This window comes from Buteo buteo, chromosome 13 (assembly GCF_964188355.1).
Source record: "Buteo buteo chromosome 13, bButBut1.hap1.1, whole genome shotgun sequence".
Classification (NCBI taxonomy): Eukaryota; Metazoa; Chordata; class Aves; order Accipitriformes; family Accipitridae; genus Buteo; species Buteo buteo.
The window spans coordinates 17,088,893-17,114,087 of NC_134183.1; the positions used below are offsets into that span (position 1 = coordinate 17,088,893).

The 25,195-nt window shown below is 43.3% G+C and overlaps 2 protein-coding genes across 9 annotated transcripts in view; one reads left to right on the forward strand and one right to left on the reverse strand.

Annotated features, from left to right (window-relative positions):
* Positions 1 to 4,709, forward strand: part of OGFOD3 (2-oxoglutarate and iron dependent oxygenase domain containing 3) — a 51,371-nt gene extending 46,662 nt beyond the window's left edge. For 3 of the 6 annotated variants that reach the window (XR_012652740.1, XM_075044894.1, XM_075044896.1), the window contains one exon: positions 248 to 2,344. Coding sequence is in view for 3 of the 6 variants with exons in the window: in XM_075044894.1 (XP_074900995.1) it covers positions 248 to 384 (137 nt within the window). In the remaining 3 variants the exon portion in view is untranslated. Of the gene's footprint in view, positions 1 to 247; positions 2,345 to 3,384 lie in introns of those variants that run through there. The other 3 variants (XR_012652742.1, XR_012652741.1, XM_075044895.1) reach the window with 3 other exon arrangements.
* Positions 291 to 25,006, reverse strand: LOC142038933 (urotensin-2 receptor-like). 3 transcript variants are annotated; one of them, XM_075044898.1, is made up of 3 exons: positions 23,846 to 25,006; positions 23,281 to 23,316; positions 388 to 429 (listed from the first exon to the last, which is right to left on the reverse strand). In XM_075044898.1, the coding sequence occupies exon 1, from the start codon at positions 25,004 to 25,006 to the stop codon at positions 23,897 to 23,899; it is 1,110 nt and encodes a 369-aa protein (XP_074900999.1). In that variant the 3' UTR covers positions 388 to 429; positions 23,281 to 23,316; positions 23,846 to 23,896. The 3 variants fall into 3 exon arrangements, with proteins under 3 accessions (XP_074900998.1, XP_074900999.1, XP_074901000.1); XM_075044897.1 differs by lacking the exon at positions 23,281 to 23,316 and having other exon boundaries at positions 291 to 429; XM_075044899.1 differs by lacking the exons at positions 388 to 429; positions 23,281 to 23,316 and adding an exon at positions 14,405 to 14,885.
* Between the last annotated feature and the right edge of the window lie 189 nt (positions 25,007 to 25,195).

Here is a 25,195-nt window from a genome sequence, read left to right on the forward strand (position 1 = left end):
CTTTTATAAACTATGAGTTACGGTGGAATTATGTCTCCAGCTTTGTAGCACAAAGGATTAACGTACGTTTTAAACAGTACATAAAGCTGTCAGAGTGCAGCATAAGCTCGTAACAGTTTGTCTTTGACCTATGGGCTCTCAGGTAGCTAGGGAACAGCTGGACTGAGACAACAGCAAAACTGTGCAGGGAGCTGATAGCCAAGTGGCAATCTCCATGTCACTGATTAAATATATTTTGTGTTTACAGGCCGGGTTTCCTTTTTCACCTCTGGATCAGAGAACCTTCATCGGGTAGAAAAGGTTCACTGGGGCACTCGCTATGCCATCACCATCTCCTTTACGTGCAACCCAGACCATGGCATTGGGGATCCAGTCTTGATATAATTCCTCTGGGGATGGAACATGAGGTCAAATGGAATGAGAGAAGCCCTGCAAAAGGAGAAGAAAAAGGGAGATAACTCTTACAACCTCACATTCAATTAGACTTTCCCAGCTGTATTAATATATTGCAATACACTTTGTTTTCACGTCCTTTTCCATAAATGTTGCAAACGGTGCCTTAAAGACCATCTAAAATTTGGTGTATTCTGAAAATGGTTTGTCTTCATGTCCTAAAGGAATAGGCTACAAAGAAGAGTTCCAGAGTGGGCTCTTTTTTTTTTTAATTCTTCAGTTTTAAAGAAACAATCTTTTGGACCATGTCTTGATATGACTCCCCATGCTGCTGTTACCTCTTTATTTAGTCTCTTCAGTTACTAATGCAATGTAGAAAGTTTGACTTAAGTTAATAGAGCAAGATGAGTGTTATTCTTCTGAACATACCTTCTGTTGAGACAAATGTATTCTCCTTAGCATGGGCATTAGTGGGCAATACACATGTGGTTTGACTACTGGGACTTACTTGAACTTTTTTTTATTGAATTACTACAGAGATATTTTCTGCTACAAACAGGGACTAGTTAATACAAAATCAGAAATACAATTCTCTGGTTGGCTAGAAAGCCTATTGCTTTTGGATTGCAAATGCTTTGTGCTAGGCAATGGCACTGCATTAGATACCTTTGATCAGAATGCAGCATTCCCAACTCACCTTGTTTTCTTTGGGTCTTAATGAAAATGATCAGTCTCCTGGCTGGAAGCCTGGTGTTAGGGTTATTAAGAGCTCTTTATGGAGATGGCTTGACCATGTAACCCTGTACATTAAGTAAATATTAAAAAGGAGAGCTGGGCAGAGGTAATCAGACAGTCCTCTGGATTCATCTGAGCATTCATCATTACCTAATTCCCAGGTAGGGCAGTGTGGTTTGGGAGGGGCACAGCTGAGAAAAAAAACTAGTTTTATTGTGGTTTTCCATATGCCAGTTCTGGCCGCCTCCAACTCAATCGTGCCCTGGTTTGCTGCTTGGAAGGCTGGGTAATGAAACTCCATGGACCACTGGACTGTGGCATGTGGGGTCTGATGAGGGAAACTGGTGTCCACCTGTACTTATATTGATATGGTCTGAAGCTAGGGCTTTGTTGTAAAACACTTTGAAAATATCTGTTTATTGGGCCTACATGTAATCTTAAGACCAAGTTGGAGTAAGCTTGGGTTTTTTTGTTATTGTTGACACAACTGCAAATCTTATGTTGTGAAATATTGTGTTTTATCTTGTCCAAAACAATGTTTTATCTGCTTCAGAAAGTCTCAATAGCTCTTATTGGACTTCTCTTTCTCAGCTTAGTATGAAGACTTCTTTCTGTTAACTAGGACCATTAGTCTGTGGTGTCCTTGAATAATAAATTGCAAGGACTTAAGAGAAGAGGGGACGATTGCATTGCAGTACAGATAAAATAACATCTAAATGCATAGTCTTGCCAATTACCTTACTTTCTTATTACAATCAAAGATTTTTATAGGTTGGCGCATCAGTAAGTGAACGGTAGGAAAACAGAATTTGATTGAGGGGAAAAAAAATTAGGAAGCAAACGTTGATTTATTTTAATAGTAGTCTATATAATTTGTGTGAAACACTTTGAAAATCTGGGAATGTGCTTTGATTTTTTTTTGTTAATTTTTTTATTATGTATACAGTTTTTACTTTTTAGTCTACCCTTTTATGGAAATAATAAGTATTGGGGAGGATTACACTGAAAATCCATATAAACAGGAATGATGACAGGACACTTGGACTTGTTCTATTGTGATTGTTCTCATTTGGCACACCAGCAAGATTAGTCTTTTGTAATTTCATTTCTTTGTTCTTAAACTTGAAAAGGGCTTCCTTGTCCATGCTAACAAGGAAGAATTGTTAAAATGGCTGGATGCTAGGAATAATAAAGTTAGTTGGGTTCCATATCTAAATACTTGTCTCAAAGCCTGTTAATTCCAAGACATTTGCATTACACCCAAGTTGTAAGTCTATGTGAAGGCAGACCAAGATCACCAGCAACTGCTTTACTGGCTTAAAACTTGATTCCTAACATTACCTTGAGATTTAAATGTATGGACTTTTCCACAAAGACACCTGATAGCAGTGGAATCTAAATATGAATGGACCTGTGTAGATTTAGGTTGGGATTCTCCAGGTTGAGGTCCTATGTTCCAAAATTCCTACTTCACTCTAAGTCCCATCACTGCTCTGCAACACTGTCATATAAATTGCTTTGCTACTTTTTAAAAAGCGTTAGTTACTTGCATCTGTCATGCAGGCTTTGAGTTGCAGTAAATGAAAATGCCACTTTCAGAGCTGCCCTCTGTAAAATACCGCTCAACAAGGTCATATTGGACCATGGGGGAAAGCTCAGCTAATCTCCTTTTGGATTTTCATCTTTTGAAGATCCTGTGTATTGTAGTAGTATCTCCTGAACACAGTGCATATCTCATGCTATGAATTGACTGTCATTCAGAAATAAAATCAAGTTGGTATTTGTCTTTTGGAGTTTTTAAGCTTCAGTAATGTGTTCAATATGATGACCGAACCTGTCAAATATAATTTGTGGAAAAACTTGTGCACGGTACCTAGTAAGAGAATTCTTCTTTTGAAAGAAGTATAATAATTCAGTATGCTGTATGTTTCAGTACTGACCAAGCTTCAATATCCAGACTACTAAAAGCAGTATCTAGATCTACGAAGAAATTAAATAGCAAATGAGGAAGTACAGTGCAATCTAAAAGATTCTGAACATAGCCTCCAGCAGGAAAACAGTAATTGCAGAAAGGCTGATGTTCCTGGGGCAGAGGGCAATCTGCAGAATTCAGTGATCATTAGAAATAAACTTGGCTTAATTTATTTTAGTCCACTTAAATACCCTGAATAACTTTTTATTAAGGGTATCTCTTCCCAGTTCTTGACAGATAATTCTGAATTTGAAATACTTTAATTACTGTCTGTTCTCTTTCAGGTTCAGCCTGCCTGTTGCTACTGGGAAATGCAGTTCTCTTTCTTAGAACTCTGATTATGCCAAGGACAGGATTTGCTCTGTTAAACTAGCATAAATCTGATGCCAAACTGCTGCAGACAAGTGCTCTTAATTGAACACATGGTGATGGCAGAATTTGGCTTGATGTTTCCCAGTTGTGTGAGAACCTTTGTAAAGAGCCCTCATGGTGTAAAGAAAGGTCGGTACGTGTTCAGTGTGAACTGGGGCTAAGTCCTGACATTAAATTTACAGCCTTGTACCTGAAAGCATACTTGTTACAAGTATTTGGGAATGTTGATTTGTATTTTGAAAGAAAAATATTTGTAAGGAAAGGTAAAGCCTGCCTGTGTGAAAAGTCCCAGGGTGAAACAGAAAATACATCAGGAGAGCAAGCCAGAGTTTGAATCCCTACGGAGAGACTGAGTGAAGCTTCCTGAGGACTTCTGTGAAATTGTACTACTTTTAAAACTATCTTTCCATTCAGAGGTTTTGGGGAATATCAGGAAATTTTGTAAAATTAACAGGTATGTGATCAGATTAGGTTTTCAGTGTAAACCTAGCTTTCAATCATTTAGCATGCATTTTATTATGATTTTTTTATCTCCTATCACATGGTTCTAGGAACTCTGGGTGGACTTTTTGGCCTTTCTCATATATAAAATTTTCATTGTCTAAGCAGTTGTGGAATCATTGTGGTTTTTAATTCCCCAGAAATCCAACTGAAGGTTTGGAAAAGGTACATTTATGTTGAGATTTTCCTGAATATGTATTGTCCAACTGAAATATTCTAAGCTCCATCTTAATGAACTTCAAGTCCAGAAATGTGTACCAGGATACTCTATTTACTTCAGTTTGGATTTATAGCAGAAATTTCGCTTCATGTCTTATTTTTATTTATAAGGTCAACAGGGTACTTTCTGAGGCTGTAGCACATAACGATGTGCACATTAAAATAAAAGTGTAGCTGAAATGGCATTGATAATGACTATATTGTCAAGAAAATCTGGTTTTGTTGTTTCTTCAATTGCAGTTCTTAGTACATTTGAATTTCTCCTTTATAGCTTTCCTTTCCCCAGTGAATAAAGATGGCTTTATTTTTAATATAGAGTTCCTCACATTCCTTCCACATCCAGATACCCTTACACAGTGTTTACATGTGAATTAGATCTCTCTAACATACTGATGTGTAGCTTTATGCAGTATTTCCGTCTTGTCTAAATTCTAGGAATAAAACCAGGAAATGTTGCTGGAGGTCAGGGCTCTTTGAGGAAAAAACACATACAAGCAACCACCCTCCTCCTCTTCCCTCCCCCAAGAAAAAAAAAAAAAAAGAAGAAAAAAAATCCCAACTCCTGTCTCTGGAGTCTCTTGTGCGGAAATCCAACCAAACATTCCAAGAGCAGCAGAAGAGTTATTTCCTTTCTGAACCACAGATGGTTCTGGCATGCATCGATCATCTTGCCCTTGTTCAGAAAGGCAGGCTTCTCAGGAAATCTGGCTAAGAGAGCCATTGTAAAGTGGTGTCTATTGCTCCTTGTAAAATACTGTGAAGAACTATAGCATACTTTTGCCTTGTCTCTGTTTTTGTAAACCTTCTTAGGAAGCTGAAAGCGAATTTTCATGTTTACTGAAACCTGCCAGTCAATTCTTTCTTAATGATCATCAGTTTATCCCTGAAGTATCTGTGTAGGCACTCTTTATCTTCCATATGAGTGTTGGTGGCTTTTACTAAAGCTTTTCAGGATGGACTGTCCAAGGAAAATAACTCTGTCCTATTTCCAAACTGCACATCTTTCTTTGCTGTCCATCACTTCCCCTCAAATCACTTATTTAATCTCTCAATTCTGTCCCAGCATACTTAAGCTTTTACCTGTAGCATATATGGAAGAGGGTATATAAGCTCAGTCCGTTATTTATTCATAGACTGGCTTGCTAGAACTGAAAAGGAACTAGCTTTTTCCCTATAACCTTTTTAGTCCATGCAGTGCATTAATCCTTAAGAAGAATTTCTAAAGGTACTGGAACTGTCAAGTGTTGCTCAATTTTTGAGATTTTTTTCATTCTTCAGCATTCATTTTTTCAAATACTCTCTTATTTGTCTTCCATTACAGGCATTGTCCATACTTGAAACAACACGCTTTATTTCAGAGATACTTATTTCTATCTTGCCTGTTTTCCTATATAACTGAAATAATGACAAGGTAGGGATCAATGTTGCCTGCTTGTTGAGCATTCTTGTCTTTCATGGTAACTTGTGGACAGTGAGTACTGAATTTTGAAACAAATACTAGAGAAATTTTTGTTTGTTTTTTGCTGTTCTTTGTCAGTGACTGTTTTGCATTAAGGAACTGCTGGTAGAGCTGCTCCTTTGTGAACTCTCATTGACTCTAACGGGATGCTATGCATGCAGATCAGACTGCAGGATCACAAGAAGAAATGCCTTGCTTGGATAGTTCTTATTGTGAAATCAATGAAGGAGCCTAGAGGTACCATCTCCTTTATCTTTGTAACCTTTAGATGCATCCAAACAAAGCAAAAAACCTCAAAATATTTAGGTTTACTGCTGGATAATCCTGAGGCTGTCCACAGAGTCTGGACTGGTTGAATCTGTGAGCTGCCAGGTCAGATACATGGTTAATAACGAGCTTCACTGAGTTCCTCACCTGAGACTTCAAGCTGAAGGCTCAGTGGTATGGAAGTACAGAAGGAGCATATGCCTGAAACCATAGTGCCTCTTTTTGAAGGAAATATTTTATTTGTAGAGAGAAGCTGAGATTTATGGAGCATTCATGTTACTTGTTTCTGGAAATACCTTTTTAGAGGCATCCAGTGCTCAGAAAGCTCATTTTAGAAATGGATTTCCTTCCTGTTTTTTTGTTAACAACAACAACAAGCAGCCAACTAGGTTACTGAGGTATGGTTCTTCTAGACAGACACCTTGAGAATTTTTCTTTCTCATTCCTCAGTTTATATAATTATATTAAGCCATTTATATAGATGCCTGGACACCTTGCTCCTGACTCTGCAGGAAAAAAATCTTGATATTTTCTTTTAAGACTGCTTTTTGCTGCGTAGGTAAGGTCTCTGGGTGGATTCATGCCTTGGAGGTGACGCCCTCATCGTATTAACTTGCCAGGCAGACCATTAAATCGGGGGGGGGAATAAACAATGGCAGATCCTAATGGAGTCATTTTGCACACATTGGCTCAGGATGGTAGTTTCTTCCATTCCCTCTAGCAGGCAAATGTTTTTATTTGATTTCTGTTACTGAATAGGAAACATGTTCTGGGAGTTCTCTCTGCATATTAGGGCTTTAAGTGTGATTCATTGAATAACCCCATAAAAAGGAGGCCATGTTTTACCAGGTGATTCAAAACTTAAAGGCTGCCATGAAACCAGACAAACACTAAGCCCATTTAGTCCTTGCACTTCTCAAGACGAAAGTAGTGAGAAAAGTGATCTTGCACTTGGATTATTTCTACTTCATTATAACATAAATGTGTTTCTTCTCATTTGTTTCTTTATTTTAATGGGAGCCAGAAATTCATTGGGAAGGCATTTCTTTCCACAGGGAGGAATATGATCAAAATACATTGTTGTTTACTAGTATGAAAGAAGAGATACAACAGAAGTAAGTCAAGCAGAGGGGTAAGTTAAATTTAAGATGGTGTTAGGCAGAGAGCAGCTATGGGAGATTTTCCCACACTGAAATGTCCGTATCAATGTTGAACTGATGTTTCACACCCCTTTTTATTGTTTCATTAGAAGATCAGACAAACAACTGGAAACTGCCAGCTTTCAGCCAGAAAAGCTCTTGGCGTTAAAACCCTTCATAAAACTTTCAATGGGATCTCTTCCACAATACCATTTACTTAAGCTGTTTCTCCTGTCCGTATTGTTTGAATTAATAGTGTATGTTGAGTATGCCAAAAATAAGTTAAGTCATGCTGCATCCATCTATTTAAAAAATGATTAAATTAGCCTTTCTTCTGCACTTATCTTGTTTATCAACTGGAACTTTTTTAGGTTATGGTGTCCACCGTGTATAGCATCTGTTTATTGTACCTTTTCTGGTACTAGGCAGAATTTAGACTTCTAAATAAGAAATAATCCCAGAAGAAATAAAGACCAAATTCATAAATATACAAAAGTATACAGAAATTTTTCCCTTGAAAAAAAAAAAAAAAAGGTTTGAAAAATGTGGGGGTTTTGGAACCATAAGAAAGGACAAAGTTTTACTAATTTCGTAACCCATTACTTGAGGTATAGGGAATATGCACCTGCTCCTTGGTACTCTCCATTGAGCTTCTACTCTGCTTCTTCATGCTTGCACAGTATCTGGAAATCTAGTCCTCTCCCGTCTCATTTTCCCTCTCTAGTTACACACACATTGTGTTGGAGATCTCCATCCCTTCAGACCACATGCAGGCAGGAAGAATCTCACTTCTCTGCCTCAGCACAGGCACAAATGAATGCACGTGGATTTCTCAGGAAGGCTGTTCTCATCTTGAAGAGTGCCCAGCTGAAAGCACACAGCTCAGGAGGTGGTGAAGGCACTCACTCATGTAACATTTCTTGGTGCAAAGAGCCTTGAAGTCTTCCATCTTCACAGCTGACTGCCTGCTACCTTTGAGCCTTGGCATTTTCATCTCAACAACTGGAACTTAAGACCTCTTGACTTTGTTTTCTAAATGCTTTTAGCACCTCCAGATGGCTTGTGAGTCAGTGAATTCCAGCATGCTGCAAAAATTATCACTTTCAATAGAAGGTAAACACGTTTCGACTCGGTAGCTAAGATTTTTATCTAGGCTTTGCAGCAGGCCATTAAAACTTGTCCTCTACCTAATCCTTCTCCTTAAATTAAATACTTCAGCCATAAAGCATGCACGGAAGAGCAGTAATCAAAAGCCTTTCCATAGCTGAATTCTACAGGGAGATACTTTTGAGATGTTCAGGTCTAAATTAATTATTCTGTTCTCTGGTCAGGCCAGCTTGTGATTTCCAGGATCCCGAGCGAGGCCGAAGTGAAGGTGTTTGACAGTAGCTGTGCTGTTCACCTGACTCCCCTGGAGTGGGAGGTGTAATAGGACTGTAATTGTGTGTACACTTAAAAGGGCTTAGGTGTTAAAGTTACAAACATGTCGTGTCGTAAGGAACGGTAGTATCCTCTAACTAGATCATTTGACAGAACTGAAAAAAAAAACAGAAAGCTTTGAGCCTTAAAGCCTTGTTTTTAACAAATGGAGTGACTAAGTGGATCAATTAACTTAAAAAGTAAATGTCATTGTCTGCCTCTCCCCTGCCCATCAGCTGAACAGGGTTATTGAACCTTAGTTATATTTCCTTCTAGCTGTGGACAAACATACAGGGGATGGACGTGCAGCAGGGGAGAAGACTCAGCTTGGTTATTAACCTGCCTCCTGAGGCTGCAGTCACTACTTGCTCTAGGCACCCATAGCTACTTCCTAAGCACTAGCGAGGGGCTTGTTTGTGGTATGGAAAAGACACAGGATATTGCAAAATCTTTTAAATTAAAAAGATTTTAGTTCTCTAATAGTGATGGCATGTTTGCTGAATGCATTCTGAGTAGTCCGCTACACTAGACTGTATCACTTAGGTGACAAGTATTTTCCAGTTGTGTTCAAGGCCCTGAAAGGTCAGGACAGCATGTATACATCTGAGCCAGCTTTATTCACGTAGTATGCCAGTAGTTCAGGTTTGTATCAGTGCGACAAGTAAAATCTGTTTCCAAATTAGCTGCCTTGAAATTGAGAAATATTATTTTGTTGGGATGAATGCAGGTGTGGAAAGAATGCTTGACTTCATGAGCTTATGTAATCTCAGTCTCCTTCAAAAGGATACTAAAGTAAGTTCTTAGAGATAATAGCCAAGTATGCTTCCTAACCACATGGGGATTTACCATTCCTAAACAGCTAAAAAGCTGAAACTAATCTTAAATATGAAAACTCCACAAAACTGAGGATTTTGCAACAGTAGTGTGTTGCAACTAAAAGCCAACCTCTGTATTTGGGCACAGGCTTAAACCAGCCCTCAGCAGGAATTTTTTACAAGTGATTCAGGTGAAGATTGCTAGTCCTCTGTATTTCTGCAAAATAAGTTTAAGACTGTTGTTATGGTACCCGAGTTAATTGCACAGGCTTTTTCTAGCCTTAATCTTCCTTACAGACTGCTCCTGTTCATGTTGGATCGCAGGGGAAGGTTTCTGCTGGGGTGGTGCCACCAGCCTGCAGGCATCTCCCATACCCCAATGTAGCTCCCCAGCAGCAAGGGTGTCAGCTCAGCTGCACGCTTCTCCATTCGGGAGACAGTTACTCTAAACAGCAGAGATGGTGTTTATCCTCAGGGCCAGGACTCCATCAATTCGTCCAGTTTATGTTGGGAAGAGGCAGTAAAACCAATGCTTACAAGAATTCTGACTGCACATGCTCCCACGTAGGAAGCCAAGAAAACCCTTGTGTCCCTTGGCCCCTCACAAGGTAGGTGGTAGAGACCACCCCAGGAGGAGGTTCAGGGTATGGTGGGGGCTGGATGGTTGGCTCTGGCTGTCAAATCCAAAATGCAGTCAGCAGCTGGGATGGGGAGGACACATCTGCCAGATCTGGAGACTCTAAGGAGGTGGTGGCAGCAGAAAAGACTCTGTGGGGGAAATGGGAGATAATATTTGGGCTCTTTTGTGGGACTCAGCAAGATGTTACAGGTGATGGGAAGGGTGAGACCTGCTGCTGCTGAAGAGGTGCTGAGAAGGAGCAAACGCTAAATCCGGGTAATGGCGAGTGCTGAACGGCAAAGTCTAACATCCCAAATGACACTTGATGGGGATTGATACCACGCGGGTACACGTGATGGGGAAAGGTAAGACTAACTGATGGCCCAGGGACTTCAGCAGAGTGTGGGACCCCTTCACAAGAAGAGACAAATAGTTTTTGACAGACATCTCAGTATTGAGAGTTGAGATCCGTTTGCAGCAGCACTTCTCCAGCCATCCTTTGTTGGCAGGACTCTATAGCTGTTGACTTTTTGTAGTTTCTTGGGTACCACTAAGGAAAGGAGGCTGACAGGAGGGGCAGAAAATTCATGCTGCCCTGGTGTGCTACAGAATGATGCTATGACAGGGACACTTAGCAGGAAGAAAAGATCCTGACAGCATTGCTGTCATGCTTTTCCCAGCACAGTACCTTTAAAATCCAGCAGAAAACTTAGGGGAATGGAATCAATGTGTGGCTGCCTCAGTGGCATACATCCACAGAAACCCGAGAGATGCTTAGCAGGAAGTGCCAGAAAGCACAAAGGCAAGACTGAATGATTAAAACAGTTCTTTTTTTTTTGTCTTCTTAATTTAAAGCTCCTCTGGAGCTTGATAAGCTAATTTGCGGAAATGTTTTGCATAAAGCCTTACTTTAAAGTAGGATGTCTCAGGAAGAATAGTTAGAAAAACTTTAGTTAAGGAACCACTTTGATTAAATACCACTTCCTTGGTATTTAGCTCAGCCGTGCCGTGGTCTTCCTAGAAATCACTGCCTGGGAGTGGAAGTGGCCCCAAATACACAAACATTAACCCTCCAGGGCATAATATATGTAGTGCTGATGAAACTAAGGTGGGGAATGAAGCAAAGTCACTTGTCTGATTTAAGGCAGCTACTTTATTGATGTACTGTTTAACTGTTTTGCTAAAGTAGATGTCTCGGCCTTATTAATTTAGAAGAAATTACTAACTGAAGAGAAAACACTAATTCTAGCCCATATGTTAACTTCATTCTTTTTCCTTGGGGGCAGGGAGAGAATATCCTGTAACGCTTCTCTACTTGAAGTCACAGGATCTCTTGAAGAGCTGCCTTATGCCTTGCCCTCTTGGGGGGGGGGGGGGGGGGGGAGAAAAAGGAATGTTTAAAATCAATCAGATCCCACCGGGCACTTCCTCATCTCAGCAGCCCAGACTCAGAAAGGATGAGCTTCATTAATTTGGAGCAGTTTGGCACAATATTCAATTAAGGACCTAGTGGAGTACTTGACTAGTTATCATTCCAGATCATTTGTTCTGCCTGTTTGAGAGTTACAACCCTCGACAGGTTTGGATTCCATTTCATTCAACAATTTTGTAACCACGGGTAACTGCAGAAATGACGTGGCTCCATGGTGCTGCAGGGAGGCTGTCAAGGTTGTCAGATTTTAAAATAAACTTGCTTTGATGGCTTTTCTGTTTTGCAGAATTTACTTTGCAGAGTTTGCTCTGAAAAACCCATTTAAAAATTGTTTTCCTTTTTTGCAGCATTTAAACTAAAAGCAAAATACATTAAGTTCATGGATGCCTTTGTAAAAGACTGGTATGTCTCCAGATGTACAAGATCTGGCATATTCTAATCTCTTTTCCCTAACAGAAAAAAAAAAGTTCACTTCGTTCTGAAGCGTACTGTGAAGGATGAGGTTCAGTACGGACTCTTCCTCTTCTTTGTGTGTACTACAGACAGGATCAGAGGAGTTGCTAGCTCTTGGAGGCTCAAAACATTTTTCACTTTGGAAGTGCAAAGGGGGTAAATCTGCCTGTGGTCAGCAAGGGTTTCAAGGCTTTGTTTTTTCTTTTTTCTCCTTTCCGAACATCTGCAGTTGACTTCCATGCTGGGAGGAGGGTACGTTTTTCACTAGCATGTGCCAGCTGACAGCTAAATCCCACAGGCATATCTACAGTGGTAGTTATAGCTGACCAATACTGTGCATGAAGAATATCGTGTTAAATTAATCCAAGACAAAGGATAAAAGCCCAAAGTGAAATAATTGTTTTAAATCTGTTTACTAATTGTTTAAAATTAAGTTGTACTCATCTTGAGTCAAATGCTATCTCCCATTTAAGTCCTACCCTCAAAACTCTCCCAAAAAGTCCTCAAATAAAATCCTTTCAGTTACAAGCCTGCTGAATTCTCATACAGATAGCTGACAGTCTTGGTGCAACAGTGGAGATGACAATAAGCTTTAAATGCTTTTTTGTCTTGAACACTGCCTTGCAGACTCCCCACACCCCCTGGAAGTTAGTCTAGGCTCCAGAAAGCATCCTCTGGGTGATAAACATGCTTCCTAAGCCTTAAATTATCATAAAGCTTAAACAGAAGAAACATGCCCAGCAACTGCATTAGATCAGCAGCACCAGAAAAATGACAAAGGCTCTAAGCTTTTCTCCTGCTCGCACTTACTGGGCTTTATTAAACAGTCATACTTAGCCATTCTCTTCGCAACGTCATTTCTTCATCAGATGAGAATTTGATCCCCAAAGTGCCTGAGTGCTTACAGGTGAGTTGTTTCTTATTAAACACCTCACTGGAGACTGACGACAGCTTCGGGGAGATCTTAATGCCCATGACAAACGTGGGAGGGTCAGAGCTAGTACGGACTAAGGACCAAACCCGTGACACTGCAAGGCGAAGAGCAAGTGCCATCTTGATGACTGGAGTCAAAGACTAGAGAGAAAGTGTTCCTGCTTTCCCCCGGTAGTGTGGGTAAGCAAAGGTTTTCAAATCCAGGGAAGGTGAGTGCTGCTTTGGAAGGCTAAATTTAGCAGTGATTAAACGAGCTCTTAATTAAGCAAATATTGCCCGAGCTTGCCTTTCCAAATTATTCAATAACTAAACAATTATAATGCGCTCAGCAAGTAATTACTATCCATTCCAGGCACTGCCCTCGCCAACGGCAGGCTTCGAAACCACCAGCTGTTCATGTGCTGGCTGGGAAATGAAGTCCATGAAGTGCGAGTCAAATGAAAACTGAACAGGAAAAAACTCCCACAGGTTCAGAGCCAATGTAAGGAAAACTGCTCCCCTCTGCTGAGGCTGTAAGTGTGTAGTCCCTTCCAGACTGAAGATCCATCATAAAAATTATTAATGTGGATCGAAGCTGCAGTACTATGTTTTCATGGGTGCTCTGGCAAAGATACAAAGGTTCCTGATGGTTATTCTGCCTTGAAAGGCTTTGCAAAGCCTCCCCGGGAGCTAATGTGCATCTCTAGAGAGGGAAGCTACAGCCTTACTCACCAACCAGAAAGAAGAAAACAGAAGGTAAAGCCCAAATCATCCGAGAACACAAGTCTTAGAGGTATTTGTAGTTGCAGCAGGGTAAAAGAAGTTGGATGGTGAATTTGGCCATTTACCGGTCTGAGTGATATTTAAACAAGAACAAGCTCAAGTGCATTGAAGCTTTTCCCCCATTATTTTTAAAAGCGATTTGAAGATGTCATTTCACGAGCACTTCTTTTCACGGCCCATCAGTTGTATTGGTTTAGCTGCCTGGGTGTGAATGGTGAATCTGCTTGGGACAAGAATAATTATTTTTGGCTTGATTGGGAAAAAAAAAAATAATCAAACAACCCTACAAATTAAAACAGCTTAATCCTTTAAAACCACAAGCCTGCAAAAAACAGATGTACCAGCCCAAATGAGGGGACAGAGGAGGTTTAGGATGGAGCAACAGTAAAGGAAACCCTTGTCAAATTATGCTCCTAGCTATGCAGCTGTAACTTCTCTAATGTAGTTGAAGGATTTGCTTATAGCAGTCACACTGGTAGAAACATGCCTGCTTTCTGATTAGGTTGTGGAAATCAGCAGAGACTTCTGCCTTCTCTGCGGGCAACCTGAAACAACAGATTTGAAATTCAAGAGGTATGAAATTTCCCCAAAAGCCTTGAAACTCTCACTGGGGTGTTACAGAATCTGACAGTGGTGGTTTTAGCTATGGAGCAAAGCGAGGGTGGAAGCAGAGTCCCTGGGAGAGGGTGCAACTTGTTGCCGAGAAGGAAGTGTAACACAAAGAAAGGACAGAACATGCAGAGACAGAAAAAAAAAAAAAAAGGCATAACATTAAAATAAGAGCACCAAAGACAGCAACATGCTAAAACCAAGCGCATTTCTACTGCACAAATAAGCTAAACAGTCACGTTTGATCCATGATCTTTCCGTAAAAGCTCTCTTCAATGTGGGCAGGAGATGCCGTCTATGGAGAATGATGGGAATGCACAGTCATTAGGCAGGTCCTGGGATGAAGCCCATAATTATACATAGACCCTCCACAGACTGAGTCTGAAACACATGCCTCGGCGCTCTTGGAGATAAACATTTACTGAAGAATGTGACAGAAGACAAAAAATGCCTATTAAGATGCTGCTTTGATGCTTTTTTTTTTGAGATCTAAGCTAACGAGCTCGTGCCAGCGAGCTTCTCTTTCTTACTATGCCCTGATGCTATCGGAGTGGCAGAGACATCCCGCTCCCGTTGCTCCAGGCTGCCTCTGTAACTTCTTTCCCTGCACCGCGAGGGCTTAGTGCTTGTAGCGGAGTTCGGAGACTCCCATACTGGGTTTGCTTGCGAGCACAGTAAACAGGGCAAGAAGAGAGGAGGACTTGCAAGGAAGTCAAGCTGGGTCTTGGCTGCGACTCGAAGGGGGCACGTGGCTGTCAGATCAAGCGCTGGTTCTGCACCGAGATCCTGACAGGAGGTGAGATTTCAAGAAACCGTAAGTCTCCGGCAGGTGCCAGTGCCTGGACACGTGCTCGAGCCCCCTCGGGGTGCCCATCTCTTCCCTGTCCTATTTTCACACCAGGTATAAAGTCTTATTATTAGAGGTAGCATGAAGCTGATGTAGTATTGCCTTCCTAAGCCTCCTCTCAGCCTAAAGCAATTTGTCTATGCTCTCATTCAGATTAATGAGTAATTTGGTGTGCCACATTAATGATTTCACTCTTGCATTCTGGAGGCAGCGTAGCTGTCGGAGCCCTTCTCCCCACGCCCAAGGACCCTCTCGTCCTGCTTCCACGGGGCCCCTCTGGGGCTGTGAACACGAGGACTTGAATTGGGGGACACACAAGCAGTTTCCCAAGGCTGTGAAGTTATAGATTTACAGTTTTTTCTTGTCTTTTATTGGACTAAACCCAAGACTTCTTACAAGTTTTTTCTTCTCAGTCACAGAGAGAGATACTGAATACCAAGGGCATGCAGTGCCTGCTGAAGAATATATTAACTTATGATTGATGGAGGTAAAAGACCAGGTGATGCTCCAGCTCTGTCCCCATCCCTCTGCTGTGTTCCACTCCCACCCCCCGCTTTAAGCCGGAGCTGCAAGGAGCTTTTCTCCTAACACTGGGCACCGTAGGCCGCGGAGCTTCACTTTCTCATCCTGCCTAAGAGAACCTGCTGCAAAGACAGAGGCGGTGCTTTGAAGCTTGAGAGGTGTTTGCCATAATAAACATGCCTTTGTATTCAAACAAACAAACAAATGAAAACAGCTGAGCAAAGTTACTCAGTTGCTACTTCCTCTGCTTCTGTTGTTGGGAATTAATTGTGCTGTGCCTCAGGCAGGCAGAAGTTCCTCGACAGATTTAATCATTCTAAAAAGATGCCAACACCAAAATGACAGGGAAGCTCTGCTGTGTTTAGCAATCAGTGATGAGTGTTAGGGATAACTCTTTCTATTCATCCTCCTCTGCACCCAGATCCTGCCGTTGGAGCAGGCTGCGGCACAGGCTTTGCCCGGGAGCAATGCGCTGCCTTTACCTTCACTGACCCCAGTGCTCCCAACCCATAACGTGGGGAAGAGGCGGCTGCCAGGAGGTAAAGAAGAGATTTTGCTTCCCTACCATGTCTCCTGCTATTGTTTCTCACCCAAGGAGGGGCTTTAGAGAGGGTATTGATGCACTGCAATGATGATGCTTTTATCAAAAGACTCATTTCAGCTGTGTTCCCAGCGAAGCCAGCCGAGCACAGCTGCCATTGCTGTGGGCTACATGATCATCTTCACTGACTGGCTGCTGTTAATCAAAAATGGTGGAGCTTTGGTACACAAACACTTCCTCTGTTCGAGCATTAATAGCTAACCTGAACCCTAAGTTATCCCTACAAGGAGACCTTTTCACTTCCGTACCTAGCACCTCTCACCAAGGATCTCAAAACATTTCACGCACGTCAGTGACGTCTTAAAGCACTTGTGCCGAAGATGGAAATAGCATTGCTGTTTTCTAGAGAGTTAATGAACAGCGGCACAAGAATAAGCGACTTCCCCGAGGTCACAGTGCAAGTCAGTAGTGATTTTCTACGAGAAGCCAGGACTTGTGACCTCGCCCCATTTAAGTTAATCTCTCTCTTCAGCTCTGATGGTGAGTGCTGCCTCAATAGGCATCTCCGACATCAAAACCCTTGTAAATCTCTTCTGGATTTTATTAGCTATCTTGCTCTAAGCCTGCCTGGGTTACTTATCAACAGCACTAGTGCTTTTGGGATGAATGGCCTGTGAGTCCCCACCAGCAGATGATGTGAAGGAAGATAAATGTATACACTTGAGTGGGATTAGATAACCGCTGCCGCCACGAGGCATGATGCAGGCGGGTGCTGCAGACTCCCTGTGTAGTCAGTCCTGCTATCGCTCCTTAATCTGAACACTGCCCAGGGGCAGAAAGCTGCTTTCAAAATGTGGTGGCTAGAGGTAACTAGGGCTCCAGCTGATTTTATAATAAAGTCATTCCTGTAAAATATTCCCTTCTACAGTGTTAAATGAAAGAAAAAACAAATGTTACAAAGAAAAAGCAGAAACTCAATTTATACCTGTGGGATTACTGGGTTTTTGAGTAGTGTGATGCTGGGAGCTGGCTCTCAGCCCATGCTCCCCAAAGGGAGGATGCTGCAGGAGCTCAGCACAGAACCTGGTACTGCCTACGGCCGTGCACAGCTTGTCTGGTGGGACCTGCATGTCCCTGAAAGTTTAGATGTCCTCCTCTACATGTGTCTTCAAGAGTGCCGCTGTCTCTCACCTTTTTAGCATTGCTACATTACAGTTAATTTACCTTCTCCATCCTTCCAGATTTTTGAACAAGTTTAATGCAGCCTGAGAATTGCTATGTAGTGCCTTTTCCTGGGAGGCTTCTTGGAAGAGCCAGCCTTGTGGTTCTCAAATGTCAAGCTGATATTTAAATAAATAAAAAAAAAAAGGCACAGAAGTGTCATGAATTTGATGGACGTCCCTGGTGAGGTTTCCAGGAGTGCATATATAAAGTGGTAACTCTCTCCAAAAGGCTATGTTTATGGACCCACCACATTTAGCTTCAGGAATCTCCCTTGCTTTGTTTGGATGAAATCGTGTTTGGTTTGAGTTAAGAATTCAGGAGCTGAATTCAATATCCTAACGGGAATGCACAAGGAAAGGCTAACAATATCTCAGAGAGACACTGGCCTAAACAAGCTGAAAAAAACTTAGCAGATTTTACTTCTCCAGCATTAGCACCGCTTTGGTTTTAGAACTGTATCCTCTGTCAAGCACGGCTGATATTGCTGGATGGTTTGATTTTGCACAAGCTTATTTACTACTTTCCCTCCAGATATCTTGATGGAGGGTTTGGGTAGGATCTTCTGCAATGTTGAAGTTCAGCCTTCTCTAATAAATTCAACAAATGCCTCTTACCTCTTCACCGTATTTCTCACTGTAGAAGCATTCCTAGTGTTTACAAAAATGTTTCATTTAAATTATAACTGGAAAGAACCAGAAAAGTAGAGCCCAAAGGCCAGAAGAATTCTTCAGGATTCATTTCTCCCTTTCCTCTTCTTATTGTCCCTTTCTTGGGTGGGGAAGAAAAGGAAGATGTTGCAGCAATGTTGCTTTGGTATATCCCATTGGGAACTTTTTCTTTGGGGACAAGATGGCTCTAGTTGGGGCCACAGATCACAAAGCTCAGTTTTGACCATTCGAAACCTGCTAAGATGAAGTTAGTCTCCCCCAAAAGTGATAGACACCACACTAGAAACTTGGTGTGGGCAGAAAGCTGGATTCCTGAGCAGAAATCTTGATAATTTTGAAAAAATCTTAATATATATCCCATTTAGGGTTTTAATATACCTCAATAATTTCTTTCAGTGTTGGGTGTCTGACAGAAGCTTGTTGCAACCTAGAGGTTTGGCCAAGCGAGCCTGCAGTGAACTCCTCCGTCTGCTTTCACAAAACTCAGCCAGGGCCATCCAACCCCCCCCCGATACTTTGCTACCAACTGACGCATCCTTTCTCTCTGCTGTGTTTTAGATACATTCCCAAACAAGGGCAAAAAAGCTTGTATAATGATAATAACAATAGCTTTAAAGGGTACTTACATCCTGTGAAGCTGCAACTACTATTTTGAAGACAAAGCAATATATTTCTTAGAAGCCACAGTAATTAACTCCACGTCTCTCCTATTCCCCAGAAGAACTTCAAACCAACAGCAACAACCAATATTATAAGGCAAAAAAAACCCCAGTTGGGCTAAACTGTAGTTAGTCACTGGCTCTGGCTGTTTCTGTGGGTGCTGGCAGCGAGGATGCTGTGCAAAATGACAGAATAAAGTTAGTTTGGGTTCAGCATAGAAAGAAATGTGGGAGGGGAAAGTTAGCACTTGGAAGCAGGCTTTTTCTTCACAACAGGCTTTTCCCCTTCAGATGTGTAGTAACATTATACTTTAAAGAAATTAAATGCTATTATATAGGCAGGTTGTGCCCTGATTCTGTGCAACCACTACGTTTTAAAGCCTAAAATAAAAAGCCAATTTTCTTGCCCAAGACCTCAGGATGGAAGATTGCTGCTGCCACCGGAGGGACTCACAAATGCGACGGTAGGAGCTGAGCATCCCCAAACCAGCCAAATTTCCTGGTGAGGATGTCTGACTTTCAGGGGCTGTCTTCAGGATTTCTCAGGTGCTCCGTTCTCTGCTCCCAAGGCTTGAGGGCTGGGTTTGGTCAGGAGGTTTGTGCACTTTCTCTTCTCATCGTGCTGATGGGGGAACAGATTATGAACTTAACCATCCTGCCTGTTCTCCTCGGTTAATGCAACTGGGCAGCAAGCCGTGCATTTTGTGGCATGCAAGGTAGAAAATGCTCATAAAATCACCTCTATTTCACTGGCTTCCTTGGTATTCAATCACACACTCTGCACCAAAAATGACTACTAAAATAGGGGTTAAAAAGTTAATGATTTGCTCGCATTCATGATTAAATTGTAACATGGGGCTTTTGATCATTTATTGCAAATTTGATTTAGAAAAGTAGAAAGAAAGATGATTAAAAAAATGTGTGACCGAAGGTAAAGTCTGCAAAAATTCAGTAAGGTTCAAATGGATTCTCCTGTGTCTGGTGAAAACAACCATTCTTACTTGTCCCACAAAGGACTGGTGTTTTCTCTTTGCAAGTCAAAGTGGAAAAATTGCCATTGCTGCAGCAGATAGATACTACCTTAGATTAAAGGAAGGAAAGAGGACTCGGGATGAAACTGCATATCTTTCACAGTCTGGGTTGATTTTTTTTTTTTTTCCCCCGGTCATAAAAACATAAACTCTAAGGGTGTTGGACAAGATTTTCTAGTGATTAAACTATTCTTTCTTATAAAGCATGTATGGAGTTCTGCAGTGACAACCTCTGGCTCAGCAAGAAAAATGCTGTTGCCTTTCCTAAAATTCCCATTTCGCTGAAGAACTAGCTGTGTCACTAAACCTGCAGCAAAATTTCATTTATAATAAAAAACCCAAAACATTAAGAACCACAGGATTACAATGATTTGGGTATGAGAAGTGATCCCAGAGTACACATTGCTTGCCTTCTTGGAATGTAGGAGAATAGCCAAAGTAAAATTGTTTTCAAGGAAATCACCACATTTTGCTCAGGTACAGCCCGACTGACTTTCCTGTTGTTACTTCAGCCCTGGCCTGAGATGGTTCAGATTTACCATAAGTGACAAGATATGTAGAGTTTGCAAAGTCCCATCATCCAGATTCTGTTTATGTGTTGCGTCTCAACTTTCATATGCTTTTGTAGCCTCTGTGGTTGTGGAAACAAGATGTGGTTTTAATCTCATGATTTTGCGAGTCATGACTCATTCTTTTCAGTGTTGAGGACAGGTAATACCTCTCCCTCACATAGGAAACAGCCTGAGCTGCTTTAGAGCAGTTTTGTGTGGCCTGCACATAGGCAGATGTGCTTATAAATACTGAGATCCTACCAAATCCAAAGCAACACCCTCCCCAAAATACTCTGGGTGAGCTGCATGCAAAGGTACCCCTTATGGGTAACTTAAAGGTTGTGTCAACTCCGGACAGGAGTCTCTGCTATAGACAGGCAGCAGCAGTCACCTTCCAAAGCTAGCTACCAATTTGGTTTTGTTGCTAAAGGAAGATACATGAAGACTGCGTCCCCATTTCCAAAACATGAGCACACACAGAAGAGTCGAGGCTTGCCCAATCACAGACAAAAGGAACTCCGTTAAAACATCTGCTCTTGCGGGTATTTATGAAGTGGGTCAAACCTTCTGACTTTTGGCAGTTTAACTGGTCCGATGGGACAATAAAAGGGATGTTGTTGACGTAATTCATCTTTTAAATGGAGCTCTGATCCCCGGGAGTACAAGAGGCTCCCAAGGAGTTGTGTTTGCAAAGGTCTGCTCCACGTTGTGCCTCCTGCGCTGCTGAATAGCTGTCATTCATCACACACAGCAGCATCTTCTGATTGCTGGCCAGTTTTCCTTGTTAAACAGGCTCTCCTCCGCCCCAATGACATGCTTTGTGGGCATCATCAAATTTACTGGTTCTCTTGCTAGAGTAACCTCGTACAGGTTTGTCAGAGCCTGATGGGAGAGAGGAGTAGCGCTGGGATGGGACCAAGCTGAAGCACATACTGGTTGAAAAACCTGATGAGTAACAAATATCCAATATTTTGCCTTTCATCTGGATGCTCCTCCATCAACCCTTTGATGTTTAATGCTCTAACGATGTGGCACAGAAAGCACATCCCCTATGCACCATTTGTGATGCTGAGCAGAATAGCAGAATCCCTTCTGGGGACTGACAGGGCATCTCGGGAAGCATAGCCCAAATCCAACCCTTCTGTGTGCTTGTCCCCATATTAGGTTACAAGTGGAGATCTCATCTGCTCTGCATTTTCATCCCTTTTTTCCTAGGCATGACTCCTTTTCAGCTTCCCCTTCATTAATAATTATGTTTTTAGACTGTTTGGCTTTAGATGTTTTAATGTGTGTTTTTTTAAAGCAGAAAGTGTATTCGCTAATACTCTTTTTGACACCTATACAGCTCTTCCATCATCTGCTTCCCCTTACATACCTGTTAATAGATATACACTGTACCTTGCAACTATTTCATACATCGTAATCATCCATCCTATAGCAGCCTTGTAAAGCTGTGGTGAGTAAGTGGCCTTCCAAGGACCTTCTCCTCAGGCCAAGCAATGGAAATCAAGACACAACAGCACTGTGTCGCATCAGGATCCAAATCAGGGTGGGTTTTTCTTTCTATAGCCGTAAGAATTTTTTTTTTTTTTCTCAGAGGTGGGCAAATGGCATGTTCAACACCTGGAAGGGGTGCAGCCATGCTTGGCTCTGCCAGGATATCCGTCTGGCCATACCGTTATGCTCCTGAGAGCAGGACGGCACAGCACACCTCGCAGATGACGCACATACTCCAACCTTCCCACACCGCCTTTTGAATTAAGTCTTATCTTTGTTATTCTTCTATGGGAGTGACTTCCAGCCTCGGAAATGGGAAGCAAAGGAAAAGTAACAATGACTTCAGAATGAATAATTAAAAAATGAATTAGTTCCTGAAAAGTTGTTCCTAAAAACTGTTGAAGACCGCTCTCCCTGCCAATTCCCAACATGAACTGTGTGTTAGTCCCCCTATTTCACAAGGAAATGTGCACCATTAGGTCTATTTACACTGCCCAGCTTGGTAGCCTTCACAATAGTGGAGCATGACAAAGTGGTCATCAGCATTTCAAAGACAGTTCTGCGGTTAAAATCAATACAAGCAATTCTAAGGTGAGTTTCTTATTTCCCTCTCCCTGAAAAGCACCCCAACAACTGCATCTATAAGAAGAATGCCCGACTCTCGGCACAGGAACGTGCTTCCCTGGTCTTCATCCAACATGTGCCCTGAAGGGTTTATTTTTCCGCTGTTAGTTGAGTGCATAAAAGCCCGCGTGTTGCTGTGCTGTGTTCTCTGCTCCCAGTCCTTGGCTGGGGTGTCGACACTTCGTGTCTCTGCTTTAGCACAAACATACCCTAAGGTTTGGTGTGTGACATGAGAGGACCACCCAAGGACACGGGAACCCAGTAACACTGCAGGGCTGGAGTGGGACTCCCCTCGAGCAGATGGGGTTGGAGTATGCCATAAGGAAGTGGAAATGACTGTTCCTTAAGCAACTGCCTGCTCTTTCAGAAGTCCCTGGGCATCAATAGCTGCTGACAATAGTTTATACAACTTGTATCATGCTTTACTTATCCCCAGAGTCTGTCCCAGAACAGGAAAGAGGAATATTGAACCCAACTTCATCCCCACGTACATGAGCTCTTCAGAGAACAGCTCGGAATGACAGCCTCACCCCTGGTAAATACACCCCCCTGAGCTGGGTGAAGAGACCATGCAAGGGGAAACCTGATGATGGTCCATTTTTTTTTAACAGCATTCATTTTATAAACTGGGGTTTTACAGTTGTTTAGATGCTTACAGGCATCTCTACTGTCTGTGGTGAAGGTTTACTATGAGACGCTAAGTGGGGAGAAAATGAGCAGAATACATTGAGGCAAAAAGCTTTTGATTACATGTCATGAATAAATTTGTCCCTTTTATGATGAGTCTCATGATACAGGATTCAGTCATTTTTCTTAGAGCCTTTGGTCTTTGAGTGATAGGATTATAAGGCATTTTTCTTTCTTTCCAAGGTAAATTTTCAGTTTTTCAAGCCCTGTTGACTGTTGAGAAAGGGACCAGCTTTAAAAAAAATAGTGGCAAACTCGAATCACCTTAGGTAGAACCCTTAAAAAATTACACGCTTTTTTTAGATAATCCTGTGGTTTCTGACAGCTTACCTTGTGGTTTTTGAATGCTTGGAGTTCGAAGTGCTGCTGCAATGAATTTTAAAATAGAGACTTTAAGCTTGATGAAACCGTAGTGCACTCTAATGTAACAGGAAATTGGAAAAGGGGCTTAAAGGTCTCCTTACACGCTCTAGAAACGAAACAGACAATGGTAACATATAGGGCAAACCCAAGGCTGGCAGCTGAATTAAGCAATACCAGGGCAATTTCAGACTTTTGCAGATCTGACTCAGCTGCAGCCTGAAGATAGCACTGAGAAACCACACAGGAGAAACAGTGCAGAGCTGGAGCTGGGCAAAACTCAGCAAAGTGTGAAAAGAGTTTGTGGCTGAACCGAACAAAGTATCCACCTCCTCTTCCGCACCCAAAACCCTGAAGGATTTGTCCCGCATGGCTGCTGGCTCCCGGCAGGACCCTCCTGACAGCCCTAAGCCAGAGGGAAATTCAGACGCACCTCCTAGTGCTTGGGTTCACGCAACTTCTCGCCCCTAACTAGAGTGACCGCCAGAAATTAGTTTTTAGGACCCTTCAGGGCTAAGGGCTCCCAAAGGCCTACCTTGGCCAGACGCTCTGCTGGTCCTGGTGTCTCCGGAGCGCTTCCTCTTCCTCACTTGTCCTTCAGCGTGGCCATGCCCACGGCCTCCGAGCTGTAGTCATACTGGTTGCTGGAGGACGTGGACCGTCCCCAGGAGCACTGCAGGTTGGAGCCCCTCTTGCGAAAGGAGGACGTGAACCTGTAGAAGTTGCGGTGCCTGTTGCGCAGGTATTCCCGGTAGTTTTTGGTGAGCAGGGTGTAGAGGAAGGGGTTGATGCAGCTGTTGCTGTAGGTCAGGCAGGTCACCAGGTAGTTAATGCACTTTTGGGTTTGGGTGGTGAGCTGCAAGGAGCTGCTGTAGAGTCGCACCAGCTGCCAGATCCAAAACGGCAGGAAGCACGCCCAGAAGACCAGCACGATGCTGAAAATCATGATGAGGACCTTCTGCCGGGGGGACCTCTTGCTCTTCTCCTTGTGGGGGGGGTTCCTCTGGGACTCCAGGTAGGTCCTGGCCAGGCGCGTGTAGAGGAAGCCGATGATGATTCCCGGGGCCATGATGCTGGTGCTGAAGAGCACCGTCAGGTAGGTCCGGTAGGCATCCACGCTCCAGGTGGGCGCGCACATCCTCTTCACCTTGCCCTCCGCCTTGCCCCCCTCGGTCAGGGTGACCATCAGCATCATGGGCAGGGTAAGGAGCAGCGAGACCGACCAGACGGCCCCCGCCGTCACCTTCCGGTAGCCGCGCGACCGCTTCAGGGTGTCCAGGGGCCGGGTGACGGCCAGGTAGCGCTCGGTGCACATGAGGGTGAGGGTGAAGATGCTGGCGTGCATGGTGAGCAGGTCCAGGCTGAGCAGGATGCGGCACCCCAGGTCCCCGAAGTACCAGTCCTGGGCCAGGTAGGTGCAGACGATGAAGGGGATGGTGGAGAGGTAGAGCAGGTCGGCCAGGGCCAGGCTGACGATGGAGCTGTACATGGGGGCCGCGCAGCGCGCCGAGTGGCACATCACCACCAGCGTGTACACGTTGCCCACCACCCCGGCCACGTACATCACCGACAGCACCGTCCCGAAGGCCGACGGGATGAGCAGGGGGCCTCCCCCGGGGGGACCGCCGCCGCCCCCCGCCTCCCCCGCCGCCGCCGAAGCGTTGCCCCCCGCCGCCGCCGTCCCGTTGGGCTCCATGGGCGGCGGCGGCGGCCCCGCAGCCTCGCACCGGCCCCGCAGCTCCCGGCCCCGCCGGCGGCCGCTCCGCCCCCCGCGGGAGGCAGGGCGGTACCGGGCTGCCCTCGGGGGAAGGGCTGCCGCCCCCCTCCCACCCCCCCCCCACCGCCGGGGCTGCTGCCATCCCCCCCCTCGACCTTCCCTCCGCTC